This window comes from Spermophilus citellus (genome assembly GCF_964194105.1).
Source record: "Spermophilus citellus genome assembly, chromosome: 7".
NCBI lineage: Eukaryota > Metazoa > Chordata > Mammalia > Rodentia > Sciuridae > Spermophilus > Spermophilus citellus.
In genome coordinates, this window is record NC_138188.1 from 82,785,427 (window position 1) to 82,811,022 (window position 25,596).

The 25,596-nt window shown below is 39.2% G+C and overlaps 1 protein-coding gene across 6 annotated transcripts; it reads right to left on the minus strand.

The window, feature by feature from the left end:
• Positions 1–1,100: 1,100 nt before the first annotated feature.
• Positions 1,101–24,400, minus strand: RIOX2 (ribosomal oxygenase 2). 6 transcript variants are annotated; one of them, XM_081301042.1, is made up of 11 exons: positions 24,349–24,400; positions 20,616–20,664; positions 19,167–19,630; positions 14,103–14,222; positions 12,841–12,969; positions 9,094–9,197; positions 5,867–5,969; positions 4,935–5,100; positions 3,053–3,141; positions 1,690–1,779; positions 1,101–1,266 (listed from the first exon to the last, which is right to left on the minus strand). In XM_081301042.1, exons 3-11 carry the CDS (start codon positions 19,596–19,598, stop codon positions 1,108–1,110), a joined length of 1,392 nt encoding a protein of 463 aa, XP_081157168.1. In that variant the 5' UTR covers positions 19,599–19,630; positions 20,616–20,664; positions 24,349–24,400; the 3' UTR covers positions 1,101–1,107. The 6 variants fall into 6 exon arrangements, with proteins under 6 accessions (XP_081157168.1, XP_081157163.1, XP_081157164.1 ...); XM_081301037.1 differs by having other exon boundaries at positions 4,935–5,103; XM_081301038.1 differs by lacking the exon at positions 24,349–24,400 and adding an exon at positions 23,616–24,294 and having other exon boundaries at positions 4,935–5,103.
• Between the last annotated feature and the right edge of the window lie 1,196 nt (positions 24,401–25,596).

Below are 25,596 nucleotides of genomic sequence, written 5' to 3' on the forward strand. Positions count from 1 at the left end.
CTGAAAATGCATGTTACCTTGGAGTGCCAACATCACATTTTAGCATTGGGTCACCTGTCCTGGTGCTGAGACCTTGCCCTAGATTTTGCTTGATTTGCCGTTAAGGAGAAATGTTCATGAAAAGTATGACACTCCTATATAGGAGTCAAATTTTTGTCTGCCTGAAATAAAACTCTGTCCAAATTTACTTTTCAAGTAAAGGTGCAGTTGATTTCTCTACTAATTTTCACTCCCATTTTAAATAGCTTATATTAAAGCAAAATCAGGAAATAATTTTTACTTAGTTTCCAATAATCATTTCCACCTTTAACAGCACAATTCACAAGCATTTTCCTTCCTGAGTTGGATTTAAATGTACCTTGAGACAACTGTTTCTTTCATTCCCAACTTTTGCCAGAATGCAGAAAAATACTCTATTTTTATATAGAAAGATTAAATTCTCTAATGATATTTAAAAAAATATCAACCTATATGCACTTTAGAATGTAAAAATAACAATATTTTAAACTCAAGACCCACTATTTTGAGTGTTTTTTATAGACTTGGTGTTTCCATGTAAATATTTTTTCCCCCTGAAATCTCAGGCTTTTGTCATCTTTTAAGCAGAATCTAAAAACTTTCTCAAGTCCATAGATGTTGAGTGCCTCCCATGGGTGTGGCTGTATTATTTAATGAGACTAATGTTATAGGGATAACTTTATTTTAACAGGGAAGCTTGTGTATACACCAAGGTATGTATATTTTCATTGTAAAAAAAAACTTAAAAATTTTCATGTTAATATTTTAAAAATTGTTGTAGAGCCAAGAAGGCGCATTAAAGAAGTTATTTCCAAAGAACAAAGGTTAATGACATTTTAGTTCTACATCATACATTTTTGGAGTTGTGCCTTTTCTACCACACTGGATTAAATAAATTTGTCAAAAATATGGTTTTGTCACATTCTGGGACACCTTATAATTTCCTGTTTTGTTTTTTTTTTCTCCCTTCCATGTTCCCATATATTAATAAGTAAGGACGGTTGACAATTTTCTCCTACCCAACTTCCCATTAAAAAAAATTTAAAAAATGAGCATGTAAAATAGCAGTTATTTGATTCTATAACATCACTAGATTACTTGGATCAAACATTCTGTCCAGAGGGATAATACCAGGCTTTCCTTTTCCTCGTCTGTAGTAAGCTTCAGGTCCTTGACAGAAATTGCTGAACTATTCCAAATTTGCTTCAGTGCATCCACATGTGAAAAAGGGAAACGAAGTCCATGAGACTGAAAAAGGATAAGTTTAATTTTAAAAAACTTAGTTTGCTGAAGTGGCATTTTCACATAAACCTTACATTGTTGTTTTTGATACCCTTCAGAAACTTCAGATAAGCTCTTTTCATCAACTATAAACTTAGAAAAGTCACAAAACTTGCTGATGCCCATTTAAATCATATGAAAATCATTCTAATTTAAGTAGTGGTATTATTAGTCATTTGAAATGCCTTACATTTACATTTATTTTACTTTTCCTATAAAGCTACAGGTTCCAGCTAGTATCTTTTTAAAACTGGTCTGTATCACAGTGATATCAAGTGGTAAGTCCATACTACAGCCATAAAAGGCATATTACATACAAATAAAAAATAATTGATTCTTCCCAGCCACCACCCAAATCTCAGCAATGACATTGTTTCCATTAGAACAAACCTCTATTTCCTCCTCATTTCCCATCATGTGTATTTCTCTCCTATTCTTTAGAGAATGATAGATGTAAACCATCTTTTCTTGAGCTTCATCCTTTAAAGAAAAGAATGTTAAGTCATCAACAAAATATTGAGGGCTTCAGTACTAAGAGGGTTTTCCAGTAAGTGAACACTAAGAAAAATCTTAAAGTCATGTTGCTCAAATGAAATTATATCTAATCTTTAAAGAATCCTTTGGGCAAAAAGTTATATGGACATATACACAATGTATAATTCATCAATAGGAACTTAAAAGTCGTTATTTTAAAAGATGGTATTTTCAGGAACCTGATTTATATTAATCATATCTGTACACTTTGCAGCCAATAAGAAAAAAAAAACAAAAAAACAGCTGTGTAATTTATAGAAGAATGACACTTGAATTGTGATAGCCTCCCAAATGACCCCTACTTCTTTCTGGAACCTTTTGTCATTCTTTGTTACACACTGTCTCAAACTAACTGGTTGTCAAAATAACTAGAATTTTTTTAATAGTGTATTTTTGAGGTTTTATATATGTCAACCCTTCCAGGTCTGGCCCTGATGGCTGGTACAACATAGAAGACGTGTGAATTCCTCCTCAATCATTCATGGGGCACCTTCCAAATGAGCTGATGAGGAAGAAACAGGGTATGGGACAGTCCTCAAGGTCCTTAGTATAGGGAGCTTTAAAAAACCATAAATGCAGAGGTTCTAACCCAGACCACAGGAGACTTGGAATTTAATTCTTTTTTTTAGTTGTCAATGGACCTTATTTATTTATATGCATTTCTGAGAACTGAACCCAGTGCCTCACATGTGCTAGGCAAGTGCTCTGCCACTGAGCCACAACCCCAGCCCCAGGAATTTAATTTTTTAAAAGCTTTCTTGCTGATTCCACAATCAGCTAGTTTTGAGAACCATGGGCTAGATAGATAGCAGGGTTACAGAGTGTAGACTATTATTTTTGATCTATGGGATTAGAAGTTGAGAAGAAATATCAGCAAAACCACACAGAAATTGATGCAAATGATCAGAGAGGGACTGAAGCAGGGATTCTCAAAAACATGGCCTGCAGTAGGATGGGAAGCCAAGAGCAGACATATTTACATAACTAGAAATGAAGGAGGAGACTCTGAGGGGATGAGAGGAAGCCCTCAAGTATCCAACACACAGGAAAATTTGGAACAGTAAGATTTTGGCATTATCTGACCAGAGTGATGGTAAACTGAACACAAATGGATTCCTGAAGGAGAAGGGCAGGGACCAATACTCCTTTTGAATAATAAACTGAGGCCTATAGTGGAAAAAGACCCTGGGAAGAGAGGAAATCCCTCTTGGATACTCACAGATCGATCCTGATCTGGCCCTACTGTGAGGATGATGTGGTCCTTAAACTGCAGACTCACTATGCTGTCCAACCTTGGTAATTTTCCACCTAGAAAACACCAAAGAAAAATCCAACCTTCAAAAAAGGAAACCAGCCATTCGAACTTGCTTGCAGTACAAATGGTTAGGAAACTAATAGTCTGCAGGTGAATCCAAATATGAGTTTGCATCCTTATGCTTATGGAGCTATCTTTATTGTTAAGACAGATACACAATTAGATAAAAGTTCATGAGTACATTCAACAGGTAAAAATAATGCCATCAAAACGTGGTAGCTACTTGCAGTAGACTGGGACATATTGCCATCTGGCCTGAGCACTTATTTCTCCAGTATCTATCCTCCAACAGCTTTTCCCACACAAAGGACTACCTGAGTTCAAACTGTACCACTCTATCAATTCTTAACTATTCTTAACTGTGTGGCCCTGGAAGTCTATGTAGGTCAAGTATAGTGTCGGATTAAAGCTATCTAATAAAGTTCACAAAAAAAAAAAAAAAAATAGTCACTCTTTTCTAAAGTGGACTTAACTTAGTAAAAAGGCAGTCACTACAACTGACAGGCCTTACAAGGTCCTATGGGTGGGGAGACTCTTAGGGAGGTATAACTTTATTGACTAGAAGAGCTAAGACAAGGAAACCATTAGGGAAAACATTCTGGGTCATAAGATGAAACTTAGCAAATTCTGTTCTGTTAAAGATTAAAACACTGCAGGTAAAATACTTGATTTGAGTCGATGCAATAAAAATCTCTTAACTCCCTTCAAAGTACTGTTTATTTCAATGGTTCTCACCTGGTGATTAGTAAAAATACACCCCTCACTCAACTCTGAAAAAGAGAAGCAGCCAGTGAGCTGGCCTGGCAGCTGGTAAGGCCTTTTACAAAGCAACAGTGTCAGATAGGACCACCCTAACCATGACAGGTCAAGATGAAAACATTCTAGACCCATATCTGAACTCAGGCAAAAACAGGAACACTGTCCAAACCGCCAGTGACCACACTCCCACCTGGCTAAGGAATGACTGCTGCTGCTCACCCATCGTAACATTGCCTTATGTGTTCCTCCTACCCATTGGATAAGAAGGATTCTGGCCGGGTCTCTTCTAAATCCTTCATCCTGACAGCATCAATCCAGAGCAATGCTCTACTTCCTCGAACCTTCTCCAAAATCACTTAGCTCAGGCCCACATCCCTAAGTCCTTTCTCATGCCCTTCCAATGGTGTGCAGTCTTCTCCATTGCAACAAATCAATAAATACAACTTTGGGTTCAAGGGGTTGTTCTCTGTAGCCTCTCCTAAAAGACATTGACATCCTCTATCCAGAGGGCATTATGTCAGCTGCAGCCTAAACCTGTCACAAATTAGTCACCTAATTTATGTGGTGACTTCAGTTTTCTTGCATTTCATCTGACAATGATAACATTTTACCCACCTCTGCCTTAATTCCAACAAGATTATTTCAGTGTTTAAGTCCTTAAAATTTCTTGAAGATTTTGACTCGCAGAGTACCCATAAGTGTGTATGTGTGTGTGTGTATGTATATATATATATATATATATATATATATATATATATATATATATATATATTCCTAACCCAAAGACAGGGCTCTTGTTTTCCAGCATGCTATAAGTTCTTTGCAAATGACTTGTGAGGTACAGGATGCTAATGAGTGCAGTCCATCTAGTTTAACTCTATGTGCTAAGAATGGATTTATGCCCACATTAATATTAAATTGCTTCTTAATTTCCATCTGCTCAAAGAGGGGCCTACCCAGGAAAGCCTCAAATGTCCCCCGCCCCGGCCCCAGCCCCAACCACCTAGAAGAAAACAGAAAGCTCCACCTGGTGTCGACAGCTCTGTTCCATCTCCCGTGTAGTAAGGGGGGAGTCTGTGCATAACAAAATCTTTCTTCATGTCTGATGAAAGCAGTTCTTTGGTGCTTTCCAGACGGTCTGCAAGAGTCCTCAAAGCACCACTTAGTCTTGTTGCAACTGTTGTGGTTTCCACCTGCTAAAAACACAGAAGTGAGCCTTGGTGGGGACCCAAGCAGAATTTACTGCCGAGGTCTCAGTCTCCACAGTAGTATGCTGAGCCTAACACCAACCACACACTACAGACAAAATTCTGTGTCATTTCAAGAGAGGACAGGAGCTCTTAAGAACCTTATCCTATTACTTCTTCATAACCCATTCATGTTATGCTACCTGTTGTTAATAAAAAAAGAACAATTTTCAGGATTTTTCCTAGAAAGAAGAATCCTTAGACATATAGTGCAGTCTGGCTCTGCCTTTGGAAAGCAAGTCACTATTCTAAGGTGCCTGCTTCACTTTTGCTCCACCCAGCCCTCATTTAATGATCTTCTCAAAACTAACCAAACAGTACTCATATTTCAAAATGCAAAAATATGCAGGAGCACCAGTGAATACAAAAAGGCCTGGGTCTCCAGTGGGTTTCTTCTCTAAGTCATCATTGGAACAAACCTATTTCCTCCTCATTTCCCATCATGTGTATTTCTCCTGGCCAATTTATTCAACAAGCTCTCCACAGTGCCTGCTACTATCACTGTGAAATAAAGTAAGAGAGTTGTTTATGCAACACCCACGATCTCTGGATGGCATCCATTCATTCTGCAAATCATATAGCTCAGCAGGCAACACAGCAGAAGAACTTGGCTCAGCTGAGTAAAGAATCCTGGATCCCCAGAAGGTAGGGCTTCGGCTGGCCTGGGCTGAGGCTGCCACTTTCATCTCCACATGCCTTTCTTTACTCTTACCATGAGCAGCTGCCGGGGTATTCCAGTCCGTAATGTTATATCTTCCTTTGCAGTATCAAACACAAGCCCTGAAATGGTGTCCAAAAGGAAATCTCCCCATGAACTAGAACATATACCATGAAAAAGAAAGAATAAAAACCAGTGAATACACACAAATATATGCAAAATGCCTATTACTAATAAAACCAAAAACTACAAACTACAAGTGGGGTTTCAACCTCCCAGCCCAAGCTTTCTGAATTCAATTAAATTTGATGTTACTCAACATGAAAACCTAAGATCTTCATTGATCACACTGCTTCTTTCTCTGCAGGCACTCACTTGGAAAATTAAAAGTGGAAAGTTAAGTTTCATTCATGATTTTTCTTAAAGATACCAGAAAAATAATCAGATACTGTCATAAAATAGGAAGTCCAGGGGACCAAAGCTTTAACACAAGTATCTCTGAGGAGCTTTGTAGAAATATAACACTCAGGTGATCTAGAAAAAGTATCTTTTATGCAATAAATCCAAGAGGAATACATTTAGGGAAACAGCAAGATCTCCAGACTATGTAATTACCTGAACAGTGAAATGTTATATTTTCCACTGCATTTTAAAAGAGGGAAGCTGCTCTTTAGTAAAATATCCACCAACAACTATTTCAAAAGAACTGATTTCTAGCAATGGTTTTACTGGAGTAGAGGGAGAAGCCAGTGGCCAAAAATAACATCTAGGGATAAGCTCAGTGTTCAATTACTTTTGCTTTCTCTGGGGTAGTAAAATTGGCTCATTCTTAACCATGTGCCAGTGTAAGAAACACTCTCTGTGGGGTTGCCCTCTTTAAACATTTCTTAGCTTGTTTAAAATTTTCCTGTGTTACCAGCAGATTTCAAATTGCTGGCTATGTGCAAAATGGAAATTCAAAGTATGACTTTTGCTTCTCACTCAGGAAAATTAACACTTTTATGTTCCCTTTCTGATGAAGTGGCAAATTAGGACAAAATCCACTTGAGATGTACTTTCCCCAAGGTATCCACTACCTGGTGGCCTCACTGCTTTGTGACTTAATGCCACATCTTTTAATTGAGCTTCAACTGTAGGACACATGCAGCAGCATAAAATACCTACTTCCTTTGCACTGTTAATAGGTGAAAGTCATATGGCAACAACTGAGAAAAGTTCAACAGCAGTTAAAAAACAGTGCTCTGTTCTCTAAACAGAGTTAGGACAGACCTCGGGACTTTCCAAAATTCAGGAATAATACCTCTTAAGGAGTTCACTTTGATAAAAAAGCCAATTCAACCTGCTGTTGCCCCACAGAACAGGCTCCAAATGTTCCAATAATGTTGCCATGAGAAGGTGTTAGGGAGAAGCCCCAAATCTTCACCTTCCTACAGGAGCTGACAGAGCCCAGGCTCAGAGCAGAAGACCTCCAAGGAACAACGGTCCTCGAGTTATACAAGACACAAGTCAGAGTCTAGTCTAGACACATCATTTATGGTGCCCACCCACAGACATGGGCAGCAGCCTCTGTAACTTATAAAGTTCCTCCCACCTACAGGTAACTGGATAAGGGTGAGATGGGATCCAGGGGCAGCCTATCAGAGCTTCAATCTCAGGATCGGAAAGCAGGGTGAGAGTCAAATATTGAACAGCAGAAACAAATAGGTTCAGTGATACAGAGGGAGGTCAGAAGTAACTGATGACAGCATGGGATAAGCCAATATTATGAGTACACAAAGCTAAAGAAAGAAAAGGAGGGAGCAAAAAGCAATGACCAGAAAACCAGATGGTGACAATAACAGAAATGAAACAGAAGCAGAGAAAATTCAGGAGCAAGGGGGTAGCAGAGCAACATTAATGAGGGGATACCAGAAGATGCACATGGGGCAAAACAACTTGACTGGCAAAGTCCAGAGCTACTCTAGACCCAGAATGAACTTCTGTTTCCAGACTCTGTGGTAGGGCCCTTCTACAAGTCCTATGACTCACTCCCTCAGTTGCTCTGCTCTTGAGCTAGACTCAGACTTTCTATTCCTCACACTTTAAGAAACCCAAATAGCCACAGTGACAAAGACATTTTTTCAGAATGGAAGCCTAATAAAGCTTGGGCCTTCTACTTGTGGGCAAAGACAGAACTGACCTCAGGCCCAATTCCAGCCAGTTCCTTCAGTAAGGCTCTTAAGCATAGGGGTAAATCTCATACTGAAAAATCAGGTAAGGAAGCAGAGGTATGCTTACTCATTTTGTAAATCATGGCTTCGGAGGTAGGAGAGGGTCATATTATCCGCTGGCCATAGAATGTTCTCTCCTACCCCAACCTTCTGACTCACCCCCACTTATGCACACTTTAGGACTCACTCAGGGATAGTGTCAATTCATTTCTGAAACCTTCCCTGACACTCAACTAAGTGAATTCCTCTATGTTCCACGGGTATCTGTGCAAACCTCAGACTGAATTTATCACACTGTTTGGCAACTATTTACATATCCATCCCTTGATCCTGCCACTACTTCCAGAGTGTCAGCTTTCTCAAAGCCCATCAAAATGTAACCTTTGCATTCCTGACAACTAGCAGGAATAGTACATGCCTACTGAAAAAAATGAACCAACTGTCATGATTTTAAGTGGATCTATTTTTATCTCATGTGCTTTTAGTTCCTCCTGTTCCAGGCTCCCTTTCCTACTTAAATTTCATGGACTGTAAAAACTGGAACTCTTAAGAGATCAAGAGGTTTCAAAGGTTCCAGAATTTTGTTGGGGACTTTGGAAGTGTTTTGAAAACAGTGGTAATGGCTGTTCGAATCTAATGCCAACAAACTCTATATTTAAACATAATTCAAAATGACATATTTTATGCTATATATATTTTGCCACAATAATTTTTAAAAATAAAAAGAGGTAGGGATGGAGAGGGAGAAGGAGAGAGACACAGAGATTACAAGCCCAGCCTGGCATCACTAACACACTGACACACCCATAGTTACAGTATTTTTTTTTTTCTTTTCTTTTCAAACTATGAAACCTTTTATTCAGGCAATTTCCCAATATTCTATATATTGAGTGAGATCCATGGTGCTCCCAAGAGCAAATCCAATGGGCCAATCACACACATGAGACATCAAAGAAATAGGGAAGTCAGCAAAAAGACAGAAACAAGAGGAGGTGTCCCTGCTGAATGTGGCTGCTTGGGCCATAACTCAGAGCTAGGGACGGGATGCTAGGCTGAGGACAGAGCATTTACTTGTTCTGGTAGGTGCTGATGGTCACATGAGTAGAGTGGGTCAGCCCTGAAGGAGTGTCCGCCTGATGAATGGTCCCTCTGGGGAAGTACAATAAATCACCTGGCTAAAGGAGAAAGAAAAGGTAGAGTTAACAAGAGCTATACTTCTCAGTCCTCTTTTTTGTTTTTGTTTTTGTTTTGATACTGGGATTTAGCCCAGGGGCACTTAACCCCTGAGCCATATCCCCAGTGCTTTTCTGTATTTTATTTAGAGACAGGGTCTTGCAGAGTTGCTTAGGGTCTCACTAAATTGCTGAGGCTGGCTTTGAACTCCTGAGCTGCTGGGATTATAGGAGTGCACCATTGTGCCCAGATAGTCCTCTTTGTTTTAATGAGATAAATACAGGTATCGAGCTTCAGATCTCTACTCAAACCCACTGCTTCATGGGACAATCTCCATCCAGCTTCACTGTGTCCATGAGCCTGTCACTGTGAACCACAATCCACCAGAAATCCAGGCCTAGAGTCACTGTCTTTAAACTCAAGCTGACACCAGATACACCTGAAACTACCCTGCCTGATTCTGGGATCCAGGAAGGTGTTCCTGGGGAGCATCTTCTCTCCCTCCTGGTTAAGAGTGAAGCTTGTCATACTGATGCTGCCATTTATGGACTACTGACCAGGGCAATTCATTTATCTTCCCTAAGCCTCAGTTTCTCTTTTACTAGAATGGGGTAACAGCCCCATACCCCATAGGATTAGGGACATGCAGTTTTCAAAGATCCCAGGGCAAAGATGGGTATGTGCTATGTGCTTACATATCTTGGCTGCCACACTACCACTCTAATAATATTTGAGCTCATCCAGGAAGGGTCAATTACCCATTTTATATTCCCCAGAGCCCAACCTAGCAAAGCACCCAACACACAACATATGTTCAAAAAATGTTAGATAAATGGTTGAAAAACTATATTACTCTTATTTGAACCTACAAACTAAATATAATGAAAGATTATCTTCTTGGGTAGATAAGCCTACTCCCTTTTACCCCTTTACTCGCTTCCAAATAAACAGATGAAAAAATTCTTCCCAAATTACTCCTGCCCTGAGCTACTTCCTCCCTAATCCCACTGAGACCAACATTCTGTAACTGCCTAAAGAGAGAAGGAATCTTGAGAGCCATTCATCTCCTCTCTGAAGTAAGGGAAGCAGTCTAGCTCAATAGTTAAGTAAAAGAGCCCTAGAGACAGAACTCAAGAAATACCACCTTTAAAAGAATTGTAAAGATTTCCCTCAAAGCAAAAGCAATATACATTTATTTATATTTTGGGCTGCTGATTTGCTTTAAATTTTACCAAACTGACAGTACTGCAGGTAAATAAGTGCTTTACTGATACTTAAAAGAACCATTTAATGAGTGTCTCTCTGCTGGCTCCTGTGTAGGTGAGAGCCTCACATACACATTTCATTCATTCCACAAACATTTGATCAATGCTTTCCGGCCCTCACTGGAAAAGGCAAGGAAGATCTCCCTGAGAGTTTCCCTCCAGAAGGAATGTGATTCTGCCAACACAGTGGAGACCACTTTTGGACTCCTGGCCTCCAGAACTATAATAAATTTTTTTGTTACTAAAATAATCATTTCGGACTGGGGTTGTGGCTCAACAGTAGAGCGCTTGCCTAACACTTTCAAGACCCTGGGTTCGATCCTCAGCACCCCATAAAAATAAATAAATAAAATAAAGGTATTGTATCCAACTACAACTAAAAAATACATATTTTTTTTAAATCATTACACTAGTACATACTTTTATACCTCATCAAAGTGATTTCATTGTAAAGGGGATATCAAAATAATATCCTTCAATTCTTATATCCTACGAGGTAAATATTATGATCTCTGTTTTAATGAAGAAGAACAGACTTAAATAATTTGTCCAAGTACGGGAGCTAAGTGACAACATCTGAATTCAAACCAGCTCTGTCAGATCACCAAGCAGAGGGTTGTTATTTTTGCTATGGGGGCTGTCTTCACCCTAACACTCCTGGTTTGCCAGATATACTGCATTGGCTAGCACTGCAATAGTGGGAAAAAGGGTGACAAGGGCTTCAGCACTCCCATAGTGTCTTCCACACACTTCTCCCAACCAGAGTGACTCAGCTTTTGTTTCATATACTAGGCAATTTCATTTGAAGAGGTATACTGATTAAAATTTCACATGTATGTGCATATACACACTTGAAAAGCAGTGTACCTCACAATGCTGTTTTTCTCCTTCCAGGAGACTCAGAGCTTCTGTTAATAAACAGTGTTCATTGAATGTTTAATGGACATCTGTTCCATCTCGTCCTCCAAGTCCCATGGCAACAGTACAGAGAATTCACACCCTCCACACTTAAAGACCACTATGAAGCCTGACTTTCTTCAACATGACAAATAGCCAGGCTGTCCACCTGAGCAACTCAGCCCTGATGGCTTAGTCTCTAGCTTAAACACAATCAACCAAGAGTCTGGTAAATGTACAAGGGCAGGCACGGGCAAACTCTTTCTCTAAAGGGTCAAATATAGTATTTTTGACTTGAGGTCCTGTGTTCTCTATGGCAACTAGTAAACTATGTAATGCAAGCAGTCATAGACATACTTTAGGAATAGGTGTGGCTTTGTACCAATAAATTCTATTCATAACAACAGGCAGTAGGTCAGGTGTTTGACCCATGGACCATAGTTTAGAGACTGCTGACCAAAGGCATATAAAACCAAGGTTACCTTTATTGTTGTTTATTTACTTAAGTACACTATAATTAGGCCCAATCCTAAAAAAGGAGATTGCTTTCCCCTAGTTCTTGGCAGATAAACAGGCAAAGATCTTAAAATCCAGAAACAGATATAGGCATTGACAAGAATTCTATAATAATTACAACTTGAAGATGAAATAAGTACAAAAACAATAACTGTATGTAAATAATTCCATTGCAATATATTCTATTACAAGCATCTCTGGAATAGCTTGAATTAACCATTGTTTAATTGCCACTAAAGGAAATTAAAGTAGCATTAAAGTAGAGTATAAAGTTTAATTATGAAGCTTTTTTTATACTTTAAGTTTTTTTCTCAACAACCTCTCCTGCTGAGGACTAGCTGTGTTCCCATCCATGCTAACGGCTCAAAGACAGATTTTCTCAGCAAAAAGATGCCAATGCACATGATAAAGCCACCTGGCTCCCTGGAGGAAGAATCCTAAAGAACTTTCATTAATTACTATTCTTCTAGTAACTATATGCAGGGAGAAAGGAGTGCAGAAAATAGTCTGCTGCATAATCAGGAGGAATGTGAGTTATACTCGAGTTTTTGCAACCAAAAAATGAAGAGATTCCTGGCCAGGCTTTGCCTAAGCAACCTACAACCCATGCCGCCTGCTGTCTTAGATGTAGAAAAACTGCCCAAGGCCAAATCTTTCACTTTTTTTCTGGAGAAGTTCATGGTACACTGAATTAACTTTACTTCTGTTGAACTGGATCATATATGGTTATAGATTATTTCAGAAATAAATGTAATACTTCCTTAGCTCACTTCTCCAAGTGCAAACCCCCAAGACTCCTTCAGAAGTTGCCTGTGCTGGCTAGTTGCAAGGAGAGCCATCCTACCTCAGAGTCCCAAGGATACATTCCCACAGGGACAGTTACATAAACTCTAAACCTCAAACCTGAACTTGTCTTAGCAACAGAGACAGGCCAGCTCATAGAGGTGCCCATATGGTCACTCCATACCTTTAATGTGAACTCATGTGTTGGAGTGCCAATCCTGGCCTCAGCCTCCACGCTGTACTCACGTGCCAGGGCCACTGTGGGTTTGTAAAGGCGCCAGTGCTTCTCTCCCTCCAGCTGCAGGATGAAAACCTATAAAAAGCCACAGACCTGGGAGGTCAGAGAGTTTCCTGACAATTCACGTGCAAAATCTTTCAGAATATTAGTTCTTTGAGGGGGTTTAGACAAATCCTAAGTTTCAGACAAAAATTAAAAATGAGAGAATCTGAAATGCATATCACTCCACGCAATAAAAGTGGCCACTACTGGTTTTATTTTTTTAAAACAGGTAACCATGAATCCTGATACTGAACAGATACTCAATTTTTTTTTCACTTTGTTAGAGTATTGCCAAGTTCTTTATATTAACAATCTCACTCTTGAAATCATCTTACAGACCTCTGAAAGCCGATAATCTCAGTTGGAAAAGGCAAGTTTCAGCTATAATGGAATGCCTAAAGTCTTAAAATATTGAAAAGGGGCTCGGTAAACAGGAAAACTTTTTAAGTTTTTATTTTTTTTTATTCAGCCAAAGATACTTTAATGGTCTATTAAGAATAGAAATAAAAACTCTTTTGGAAAATGTACTACCATCAACTTGGTCTCAGAAGGGGGAAAAAAAAGAACTTTTTACTAATATCTCTGTATTCACATACCTCATATTTTTACAAAAATAAAAAGTCAGTTAAGTTTTTTGGAAACCATATGATAATGAAATCAACATTTGTTAAAGTGCCAGTGCTTAAATTAAATCATGACCTTCATTCAGGCTGTCCCAAGTTTTCTACGAATGGAAAAAACATATATATTTTTGGCAGTTATTGGAAAAAAAAAGAAAATGAGAGCAGAAGCCGGGATTATGTGTGATCTCATTATATCAAAGACCATACCTTGTGAAATTAAAGGAAAAGCTAATGACTTTTCTATAGAGTTCAGTAAATTCCTGTTTCAAAGGAATGAATGTGATGTTCTTTTACTAGTAAGTTTGGAAACAATCTCTCCCTTTGAGAAGGAGCAGGAAATCAATTTGGAGAGATTTGTTTTGGCCCAACATTTAGATGAGTTCAAGATCTCCAGAGAGTGCACATAAAGAACAGCCACAGACTTGGTCTTGAAGTTTTAGAGTGTAACATGAAAAGAACCCCAAGGACTCCCAGAGCAACTTTATAACCATGCTCTCAATAACTCATTGTTCCCCACACTGGGCAATATGCTTCTTCTCTCACCTCAACATCATCATAGTGGGGAGGTAGGCCCTGAGATCCTCCAGGAGTTATATACACATTGGAGCCAACCAAAGAGCCAAAGTAACATTCCAGCTTCTCCTGGATCCGCCAAAGCTCATCCTTTAAAGAAAAGGGGGGAGGGATAAAAATAAATTAGAAATAAAACAAATGTTTTTGTTCACTTAGGAAGCCTTCCTTTCACAATTATCATAGAACAGACAATTAATCAGTAAAGGGCCCTCAAGAATCTTCCCTTCTAGCACAGACACTACTGCAAAGAAGTAAGCAAATGATAGACTGGCAAGGCAGCAACTGTGAGTCATGAAGGATTTTGACATGAACATGACATGAACCAATTAACATTTTTAAAAGCTCACTCTGGCTCCTGGGTGGAAAACGGATTGTACAAATGTAAGACACCAGTCTAGAAGCTACTGAGATAGCAGTCTAGGTAAAATATAAGCAGGATGGTGGAAGAGGGATATCAGAATTTGAAAAGCCCAGGGGTACTCTGGAAGTAGAACTGATAGGACATGCTGATAGATAAAGGGGCATGGAAATGAAAGGAATTAAAAAAAAAAAAAAAAAGACACCTGGGTTTCTGACTTGGGCAATTAGCTCCCAGTTCCATTGACTGAGACAAGAAAGGCTTGCTAAAAAATAAGTTTTCAAGGGGGGGGGGGGGACCACGAGCTTCACATAAGAAAGTTTAAATTTGGGATGCTAAGACCACTCCCCTCCCCACAATGTGGAAATGTTTTTAAGTAAGTTTGAAGTTTTAGCAGGAAGTATGGGCTAGAGATTGGGAGCCACCTACACAAAATGGGTATTTAAAGCAATGGAAGCAGAAATGAAACCTAGGAAAAAAGCTTATAGACAAATCAGTTAAGAACAAGGGTGAGCAATGTTCTCTCTCTAGTCACTAATCAATTGTTAGGTATAAGGCCCACTGAAGTGCCTAGACAGGAACTATATTTGTGTGTGTGTGTGTGTGTGTGTGTGTGTGTGTGAGAGAGAGAGAGAGAGAGAGAGAGAGAGAATGTGTTAGATTTTCCCCAAGACAGGGCACAGCCTCAAAGTGCTTTTTTATTCATTCTACAGCCCTCACAACAACCCTGTCTCATAAGGTGGTTACTACCATTATCTCCAGTTTACAAATGAGAAAATTGAGGCACCAGAACACACAATTATTAAATGATGGAGTTAGGATTCAAATTTGGGCAAATCAGCTCCTGAATCCATGCCTTTAAGATAACTGAAAAAAAGGTGACTCACTTACACTAAAGAGACCAAAAGGGTTTTTTTTTTTTTTTTTGCTTTGTTTTATTTTGTTTTGAGTTGTAGATGGTCACAATGCCTTAATTTTATTTACGTATTTTTATGTGCTGCTGAGGATCAAACCTCACAAGTGCTAGGCAAACATGCTACGGCTGAACTACAACCCCAGCTGTCAAGAGAGAGACCAAAATTTTAAGCATATGAATGTTCAGTGCCTGGCTCATAGAAGACATTACAACATTTTCAAATATTTGCTGAGCAAATCAATTATAACTTGAGAGTCAATTCTACCACTGGACTAAAAGAGATCTACAGTATTAAAATCACAAAGTGGGATAAAATGGGTCAGCATTAAAATCAAAAGCTTTGGAAGATATCTTTATATGGACCACTGGGCTTCTTTATTTTAGATCTCGAAGGTTCTCCTTGACACAGAAAAATAACTTAATGGATTCTGAATACCTCAGAAAATTTCAGAACTCCCAAAGAACCTAATTTACTTCAGGAGAGAGACCAACAGGACCTGGCTTTGTAATTATGTTTGTACAGTAAGTGGAACCACTAAGAAACCAGAGCTTTTCTTTTTCTCCCGATGTCCTTAGAGGTCTTTCAGGACAAAATGGTTGACTTTGTTTCCCAGCCCAAGCATCATTCAAGATCATTCAAGGTGTGCAATTGATGTAAACATGTCTCTTCTTCTTAAAGGTTACTGCAAATGCTATCAGTTGTACAGTTTTTCTGTTTTTCTTAGACCTTTGGCTTCTGAATCTGCCAACTGTGATCTACTGAAAAGAGATGAGTCCAACTGTAGTCACAAGCTAGGCAACAGATTTCTTTTCTTTTTTTCTTTTTTTTTTTTTTTTTTTTTTGAGAGAGAGAAAGGAGAGAGAGAGAGGAGAGAGAATTTTTTAATATTTATTTTTCAGTTTTCGGTGGACACAACATCTTTATTTTATTTTATGTGGTGCTGAGGATCGAACCCAGCACCCCGCCATTGCCAGGCGAGCACGTTACCGCTTGAGCCACATCCCCTGCCCCGACAGATTTCTTTATAAAGCAAAGCTACTAACACCCCACCCCAATACTGGGGAGGAGCAAAACTCAACTTATCTCAAAACCTATTTAAACTGTAAAGCAGTATATAAGTATTACACTACAACACTAACTGGAGTGCAAGGAAGGCCCCTGTCTCCTGTTACCACAAACTCCTACTGTGCACAAAGAGGCTGAGAACCAGAAAAATGAAAGATAAGGGTGGTGAAGATTTCTCTCCTGGTTGGTACAACCTCCTCCACTGACCTTTCTCCAATTCCCAAATGTCAGTCTCCACAGAAACAAAATAGAATGCCATGGCTAAGACCAGAATTCCACTCATATACCTAAAGAAAGGCTTAATATTCAAAAGTTCTGCTACTTTCAATAATCATCTTTCAAAGTCTAACAGGAAAATGACTTAAATGTGGAGTCAAAAACACCAGACCAGTTTAGAATAGCTATGGGAAAGTATGCAGAATATCTAGATTAATAAGACTTAGACAGTCTGAGACTCAATGAACAATGGGCTAACTATTCAAGCTGACACCCTCTTGACCTGACCAGTGTAAACCACCTCTGAACTTTCATATTCTGATGTAACAGACTCATTCCTACACACACACACACACACACACACACTCACCACTAATCCTCCTCATAACACAGAATTTTGAACTCAGCTTCTATGTAAGAAGGTGGGTTCTTATAGCTTATAGGTCTCTCAGGTACTGGTGGTGGAAAGAGGAAAAAAAAAAATTCAGCATGAGGGCTGAATTTTGGCTGAGGAAGGTCATCCTTTCTATAATTAAACCCAACCAAAGAGAAGAGTAAATAGTGCAAAGGAAACAGTTTCTTGGCCACTTGGAATCCTAGAAGGGTGTGCAAGGCTTAAATAGACAAACAGAGAAAAGCCCTGGGGGAGATGGTTCTGAAATACAGAAATGGCAGCCATAGAGGACACCACACATGGGCTAAATAATAAATTTCTGGTTTACGACCAAATTATATGTAACAAATTTCATTGATTTATATTCTTAGTTCTTAGGTTTCTAAAAATTACTCAAAAAATGCTACTTCTGGGCTGGGGTTGTGGCTCAGTGGTAGAGCACTTGTCTAGCATGTGTGAGGCACTGGGTGTGAGCCTCAGCACTACACGAAAATAAATAAATAAAATAAAGATATTGTATCATCTACAGCTAATAATATATTTTTAAAAATGCTACTTTTAGGGGCCGAGGCTGTGGCTTAGTGGTAGAGCACTCGCTTGGCACACGTGAGGCACTGGGTTTGATCCTCAGCACCACATAAAAATCAAATAAAGGTACTGTGTCCACCTAAAACTAAAAAAAAAAAAAAATATATTTTTAAAAAATGGGGCTGGGGATATGGCTCAAGTGGTAGCACGCTCGCCTGGCATGCGTGCGGCCCGGGTTCGATCCTCAGCACCACATACAAACAAAGATGTTGTATCCGCCGATAACTGAAAAATAAATATTAGAAAAAAAATTCTCTCTCTGTCTCTCTTAAAAAAAAGCTACTTCTAGTCCGATAAAGAGTCAACTAGCTTAAAGAGAAGCATTTTATATGTGGTCCATATTTTCTAAATTCAAATCATGAGTTGGTTTGGGAAATCATTTATAAATTCCTTCTGGGCGGTTAGTGCCAAAAGGCTGGCATTACAGGGACATTTCAACATTTTAAGATTGCCTGAGATGTAATAATTGGAATCAGGACTTGTCCTGAAAACACCTGAGTACTTATATTTCATCTAGAGTATAAATAGGTTCAAGACCTTTTGACAAGAGAAGGAATGGCACTAACCAGTTGAAGCCTAATGGGATCTAACAAACCAACTTCTGAATTAAATTGTAAGAAATATTATTGGTAACTGATGGCAGAGTCTCAGAAACCACCAATACAGGCAGAATCCTACTCTCCTCAATATGGAATCTCCTCAAACTCCACTTTCTTCTCCCATGCTGCCATTTTGATTCTATCATTGGTTACAACAATGAGAATAATAGTATCTAAAACTCAGATGAGACCCTCAACAATTTGGAGCTGACACATAAAGATCTCTAAAAAAGCAGATTACCTCATCCTAAATCTGCATTTAATGAGTTCAGAGGTGGCAAATTATTTCCCAAATGTCAGTCACTGTTACAGGATAATTTTAATCAAAGTTATCCTGCACTTATGACTGCCTCCCCAGGAAAAGTTTCAGGACCCCAACCTTTAATGTCACCAGTTCAACTGTCAATAGGAAGAGAGGTCACTTTCTTAGACATTCATCTGGTATGTGATCTGGTCCCAGCTCTGAAGCCTCTTCTTAGAAAGATGTAGGCAGTAAAGGGAGGCAATTTCAAAAAAAATATATCACCTTGATGCTATCATGCCTTAAATTATAGTAATAGGACAAACCAAACAGAAATCTCTACAATATACAAAATCATAAATCAGTCCATAGAACATGATCCTGAAGGTGTAATACTACTTTAATAACTTTATAAACTATCAATGTAATTTAGTTTTTGCAGCTCAAAGATACTCAACAATGTCCACCCTTAGTTACTGGAGTTCCTAATAATAGAGCCAAAAGATAATACAGACTCTCAGACTCTTTAAAGACCAACTAGGTGCTATGCCTTCCAAAAATGGCAGGAGGCTCACCATATTCACTTGTGAGGTTATGTATGGTCAAGTGTTAGCATTTTGGGCAAGTATGAAGACTGTAATAGGGAAACTTGTTACCTTAAATCTCTGAGGTTGGTGAAATTGAATTGTTGCCCTTTTCTGATCAAAATCTTTTCTCAGCTGAAGGAAGTGTGCTTTTCCATCTTTATTTAAAACCTTCTTCATCCCATGGACACACCGACAGACATTCACATCTCTTCCATAGTATATACCCTGGCTGCACAGACTCTTCAAATCTGTCAGCCTGAATAGGGACTGGTAGTATGCTGCCACTGCAGGGTCATCCCTCTGAATGAGAAGTGGCTTCTGCTCCCAGAATTCCTTGAAAAATGTCTCTATGTTGGTGGGTGAAATCAGACTTTCAAAGAGACCACTGGGGCTCTCAAAGTTTAAGGTGGAAGGTCCACCAGCTGCCTCCACTTTCACCTGCTTACAGGGAACAGGACTCTCTTCCTTCTCATTCCCTGCAGGCTTCACTTTCTTTGGCATTGTCTGTCTTCAAACAAGAAGGGAATGCAAACCTATTCAAAGAACAAAAACATTCATGGTTAGGTCTACTGGAAGTGTCATTGCTGGTGTTAGTGGCCTGTACACACAAACCATGGCTGAACACTATGTCTTTATGAGAACTATTCCCAAGTCAACACTGCTTCCTCTAGAAATGAGACAGGCTTAAGTCAATGGCATTTCTTCCAAGATATGATTCAGCTTCACACACTACTTAGATTATGCATTCATTTAAAGGAAAACATGTTTTTGTGTATAAACTCAAGTCCTGGAATTCATTATTTATTAGGAGGTATAATTATCCCAAATTAAACCATTCAACTGTTTCAGCAATTCTTAGTCATAGGTTTAGCCTATGGCGGTTGATACAGCAAAGCCAAAATTTTTGAATTTAGCTTCTTTATCAGCACAAGGCCCTGAATCTAATTAGATGAACTCTGAGTTACAAACATTTGATGGCAAACAATCAATAGCTGTCCACTGCCAGGTGCTTTCAGCACAGTACATGCTCAATTGTTGTTCAGGTGGAAATCACGATGGCCTGGACCAGTGGTGTCACCTGGTGGCTGAAGTGAGATGCTGCTTGCTCCCAAGACTCCACCAACCTCCTGAAACTCTTCACTCCCAAATTTGAGCCTTTCTTAAAAACTCCCAATTTATCATCCTCCCACCCTATTAAAACAAAACAAAACACAACAACAACAACAACAACAACAACAAAAAAAACCCAAAGGGCTGAAAAGTGAAGGCCAAAAATAATTACATGCCAAGTTTTTTAAAACACTAACTTTTAAACAAACAATAAAACATCATAACTGAAATACCAAAATCATTAATTTCTAACAGCACTCTCCAATTGCAATGTGCACAGATCATCAGGGCATCTTACTAAGACGTCAGGTGGAATTTTCCACTTGTGGCATCATTCTGGCACTCAAAACGTTTTGGATTCTGGAGCATTTCAGACTTTGGGATTAGTGACACTCAACCTGTACTCACCCTACCCCAAGAAAGGGGTTGGTTTTCACCAGATTCTTAGAAGTCCTTTCTGTTTGGGAAGGAAAACAAACAAAAACAAAAAGTTAGGAAGCACTTGTGTTTATAAATGCCAATTTTTCCAAGACCAGTAATTTATAAGTGTTATGGTTTCCTATTTTGTTGAATTATCAGAATTACAAGAATGTTGTTTTCTCTTCTCTTCATTGTAACTAAGAAGTATTTCAGCTACACAACAGACTAAGTAGAATTAGTATTCTGGCCTGAGAAGTAAACACTCTAGAATAATTTGTTATGTACTGCAACTAATTTACCAAAGAATTTTTAAAATGCAACCCAGATGTAAACTGAACAAATGAGGATATGGGAAAGTCAAAATACAAAAGTCTATAATGGCCTCATTTTAGCACCTAAATTTCAAACCAATGAACAGCTCAGTTCTTTCAAAAGACATTCACGATCATGGTGGAAAACTAATACAAATTGATACTAAAAACCTACAGTAGAGGGGTAAGAGCTTAATTAGCTTGGAAAAAATAAACTAGTATTTTAGGATATATGGCCAATGAGATATATTTTCTGAAAATGTTTCCTATACCTTTTAAATCAAATGGACAAACCAAAGAATCAAGGCTTTACTGAGAAAAAGCATTGGCAGTACTTGGAATTCTAAAGTGATGTACAGGAGATATGAAAAGAGAGTCAATAAAGACTATTTGTACAAAATAGAGTCACCATAGCTTGACTGACTGCAACCCTTTGAGAGGTTAGCTTGTGGATGATATCTCAGAACTTAAGATTTAGGGAGGTTCCCAACACCATTAATTAATGAGTGGCTCATGATGCCTGAAGTGTAAAACAATAGAGTTTATACTGAATACCTGCTTGCCTTCTCTGGGTCTAGACATTTGGTATGTGCCAGGAATACAGATCCTATGTGACTAGTCCCAGTAACAACCCTGAGCACTGAGTCTCTAATGAGCTTCCCTGGTTGGCAACACCTCACACCTGGTGACAAAATTAGGGCCCAGAGCAATTAAGCACTCCACAAAAAGAATACTTGGAATCTTGTACCTGGTCACCACAGGACTTTATTTCCATATGCCTTTTCCCGTTTACTAATGTGCTTAGTATGTTTTTGCTGTAATGAATCAGCACGTTCTCGCAAAAAAATCACAGAACCTACAAATGGTCTTTGGGATCCCAATATATGCTCAAATCTAAATTTTAAAACTAAATGTTAGAGTGTTTTTTTAAGTTTGTTTCACTAAAGGTACCCTACAATTTTATATTCAGTCACATATTTCTTATTACTCAGAATTAGTCTCTTTGATATTTAAAGGAATAAGCAGGAAGATGCTAGTGAAAGGCTTGTTTTCCTTAAACATAAAATATGAATACAGTATAAGCACACCTATCAGAAAGTGTGGCTAAATAAAATGCACAAAATACTTAAACCAAAATAAAATCACGTAATTTTCTCCACTTACAAGCATAAAATTAAATTGTAATACTGTAAAATATATGCTTTTGTTAGAATATAAATTTCACTATTTATATTGCTAAAAGTTACAACATTTATTATTTCTCTGTGTACATGCTGAAATGATTGGAGGCTTAGTTACTTGGAACCTAGCTTAGATGTTACTAGGCAAATGTATTATTCGATGCTCACACTACTCATGCTTTAGGACAACCATTCCTTTTAACAGCTTTCAGAGGGTGGAAGGGAGAATAGATAACACACCCTATTCCATTAAACACAAAAAAGTCCTAAGATGCATCCAATTTCAGTCGTGGTAAAAAGTAAAAAAAAAAGGGGGGGGGGGAGGCTGGGGTTGTAGCTCAGTGATAAGAGTGCTTGCCTCACATGTGGAAGGCACTGAGTTTGATCCTCAGCTCCACATTTAAAAAAATAAATAAATAAAGGTATTCTTTCCATCTACAACTAAAAAAGATATTTTTTTAAAAAGCAAAAAAAAAAGGCTTCAAATCCAAGAAATATAGACAAAAGAATGCTTTGTCTACAAAAAGTTCAGCTAATACAATTCTGCCTATAACCTCACAGACCACCCAGAAAGAAGTTATAATATTACAGGAAAAAAAAAGTTTTTAAAAAATAATTGTTTTCAATGAGTTGACTATAAGCATTAAAAGGTAAAAAGATTAAGTAAAAAGATTAACAGTTCATACTTTAAGTGCCCTGCAGATAAACTGTACAAGAAAATCAATACTGATGCTCATACTATAGCCAAAAAAGATATTTATATTTTGAAAGTGTCCTACCTTTTCCAAAGTAATATGAATGACAAGAAGTCATAACAGCTTCTTGAAGGGACAGCTATCTGCACATTCTGGAACCTAGCAGAGCCTATAGCACATAGGAGATTCTCAAGAAATGCTTGCTAAATTAACTTTCACTTTTTCATCTTTAATCTATATACAGTTTTAGAGGAAAAAAAAAAATCTGCAAGGCCTTACAAAAACCAGAGCTGGAGAAAACAGAGACCTCCTGCAGTATGACTGCTACTTTGAAGGCAGCTATGCTTTTGGTATTCAACAGTATTCCAAGGGCTAACTGGCAAATAGATACCAGTAATTATAATCAACCCAAGGAGGGAAGTGGGACTGGGTTTAACCTGGGCACAGCTAGTAATCCGTGGGCATAATCAGTTTTGTTAAGACGCAAATTTCTGGACCTGCAACAAACCTACTGGATGGCCATTTCTGATGACTAGGGCCCAGAAATCTACATCAACATTATTAAATTCTCCAGGCAAATTATAGATCCAGTAATATAGAAGACAATAGTTGAACTCAGCTCAGTAAAACACGCACGCCTGATAAAAATAATATATTGCCTGTAACATGGTCGCCCAGGCTAACCTAAATGATTTCTTTCCGCATTAAGAATTATCATTAATGCAAAGTTCTCATATTGACCTTAAATTGTGACTGGCATTTATGTTTTTAATTTTATTTTAGAAGGAAAATGAATTGTACCTCATTAATGTATTTTGATGACCTTGAGGTCACAAAGGAAGGGAGTCAGACCCATCCAGCTGATGGTGTAAGAACTGGGTAGATCAGGCCCTTCCACTTAAAAGATGAGACCATTGAAAGAAACTCCTGATGATGACACACAACTAATTAGTGGTGAAATCAGAGTCTCCAGAGGCCCAGGCCTGCACTTCCTAGAAACACAGTGAGAAACTTGGGTCTTTTTAACCTGTTGGACAACTCAAGCATTCAACAGCCAATTATTGATAAAGTGAATGAACTGGAAGCAAAGGCTGCTAAAGTCAGGAGTGGGGTGAGGGACAGCCTCAGCTCCCGCCTCCGCATGCACGAGCTTTCCTCAGCGTGTCTCTTAGGCCCGACCTGTCGCCCAGGCCCTGGCAACCCACGTGGCAGCCGCGCTCCTACCCTCCCAGCCAAGCCTACACGCTTTCCACGTTCGTCCCGGGTCTCCGGACCCCGGGCCGAGCACGTGAGCTTGTCCAAGTGTTACAGACGCTCGTGACTGCACCCCAGACCTCCGGGCCCCGCTGATCCCGGCGTGTCCACTGGGCCCGGAGCTCCGGGGGCCCAGAGCGGTTCAGACGCGTCCCCGGCCCCGCTGCCACCAGCGCCACAGAGCTCTCGGGCCCAGCCCCGAGGTCCCACACACCCAGTCGGGAGCAGGGGATCGCGCGCCTGGAGGAACCCGCCCTCCCGCCGTCATCGCCCGACTCACCCCGCACGGCCTGTTGCGCGCGGCCGCGAGCTGGCTGGGCGGGGCGGCGTGGGCACGTCTGGGGAGGGCGGTGCGCTCTTGCTACCGCGCCCGCCTCCTGGGCGAGCCGGCTGTTGGCGGAGGGTGCTCCCGGGGAAGCCGGCAATGCAGCAGTGGGAGAATCAGTCTGTGAAGGTCCTTTTTATGATTGCTACACATCAATCACAAAGTTGAGGGGAGAGAGGCCCATGCATGAACTTAGTGATCCTCCTATTGGCCTCTGAGCATCTGTGCACCAATTTCCACAGGATATTGGGAGAAAAATCAGTCCTACTGGAATCATTCATTCTATAAACATCAAAGGACTTTTAAAATAATTATTTGTATTTTTGTTTCAAAACTTTATAGTACTACTATATTGTAAAACTGTGGGAAGCACACACATTGTTTTAAATGGTGTGAATGCCATCTGTTGTATATTTATATTCACTTTGGTCCATAAAAGACCTAGGCAGTGGGTTTTTTTTTTTTCTTTAAATATGACTCTAATATTTAAACCATTACTAGCCTAACTTCTAATATAAGAAAACTGAGGCATAATGAGATTATGTAACTTGCTCAAAATTATACAACCGTTGAATAGCATAACTGGGACTTAAACACCCTCCCCTTCCCCATCATTTTTGTTTGGGTTGCTGATTTTGTTTGAGTAGCTTATTTCTCACGGTTCTGAGGGATGCGGATTCCAAGGTTCAAGGCTCTGGCTAATTCTGGAATTCGGTGTATCTGACTCCTGTTTCACAGATGAGGCCTCCTAGGTGCATCCTCATGTGATAGAAGGGGCAAGGTAGCTCTTTGGAGCCTTTTAACCTAAATCAGGAGGGCTCCACCCTCGTGATATAATCTTTTCCCAAAATGCCCCTCCTACTTACATTGTTCATTCAGTTTGAACATGTGAATAGATTTTTTTTTGGGGGGGGGCAAACATTCATACCATAACACTCATGCTGCTTACCAGTACTCTCTTCTGACCTCTGTTTTTCATCTGTAAAAGTGATTAATTTTGTCCTTATAAAGCTGCTGTTGGTGTCAGGTGAGAGAGAGTAAGGAAGAGTCTTAAACTGTAAAATGAATTCACTTGAGAGGCGTTTGTTACAGCCCATTCAGCATCTTGAACATGGTTCTATAGAATGAATTAAGTGCAATTGAGTCTGTGACACATGTTTGCTTCACTTCATTTACAAAACTCATCAAGCAAGGCAGCTTTAA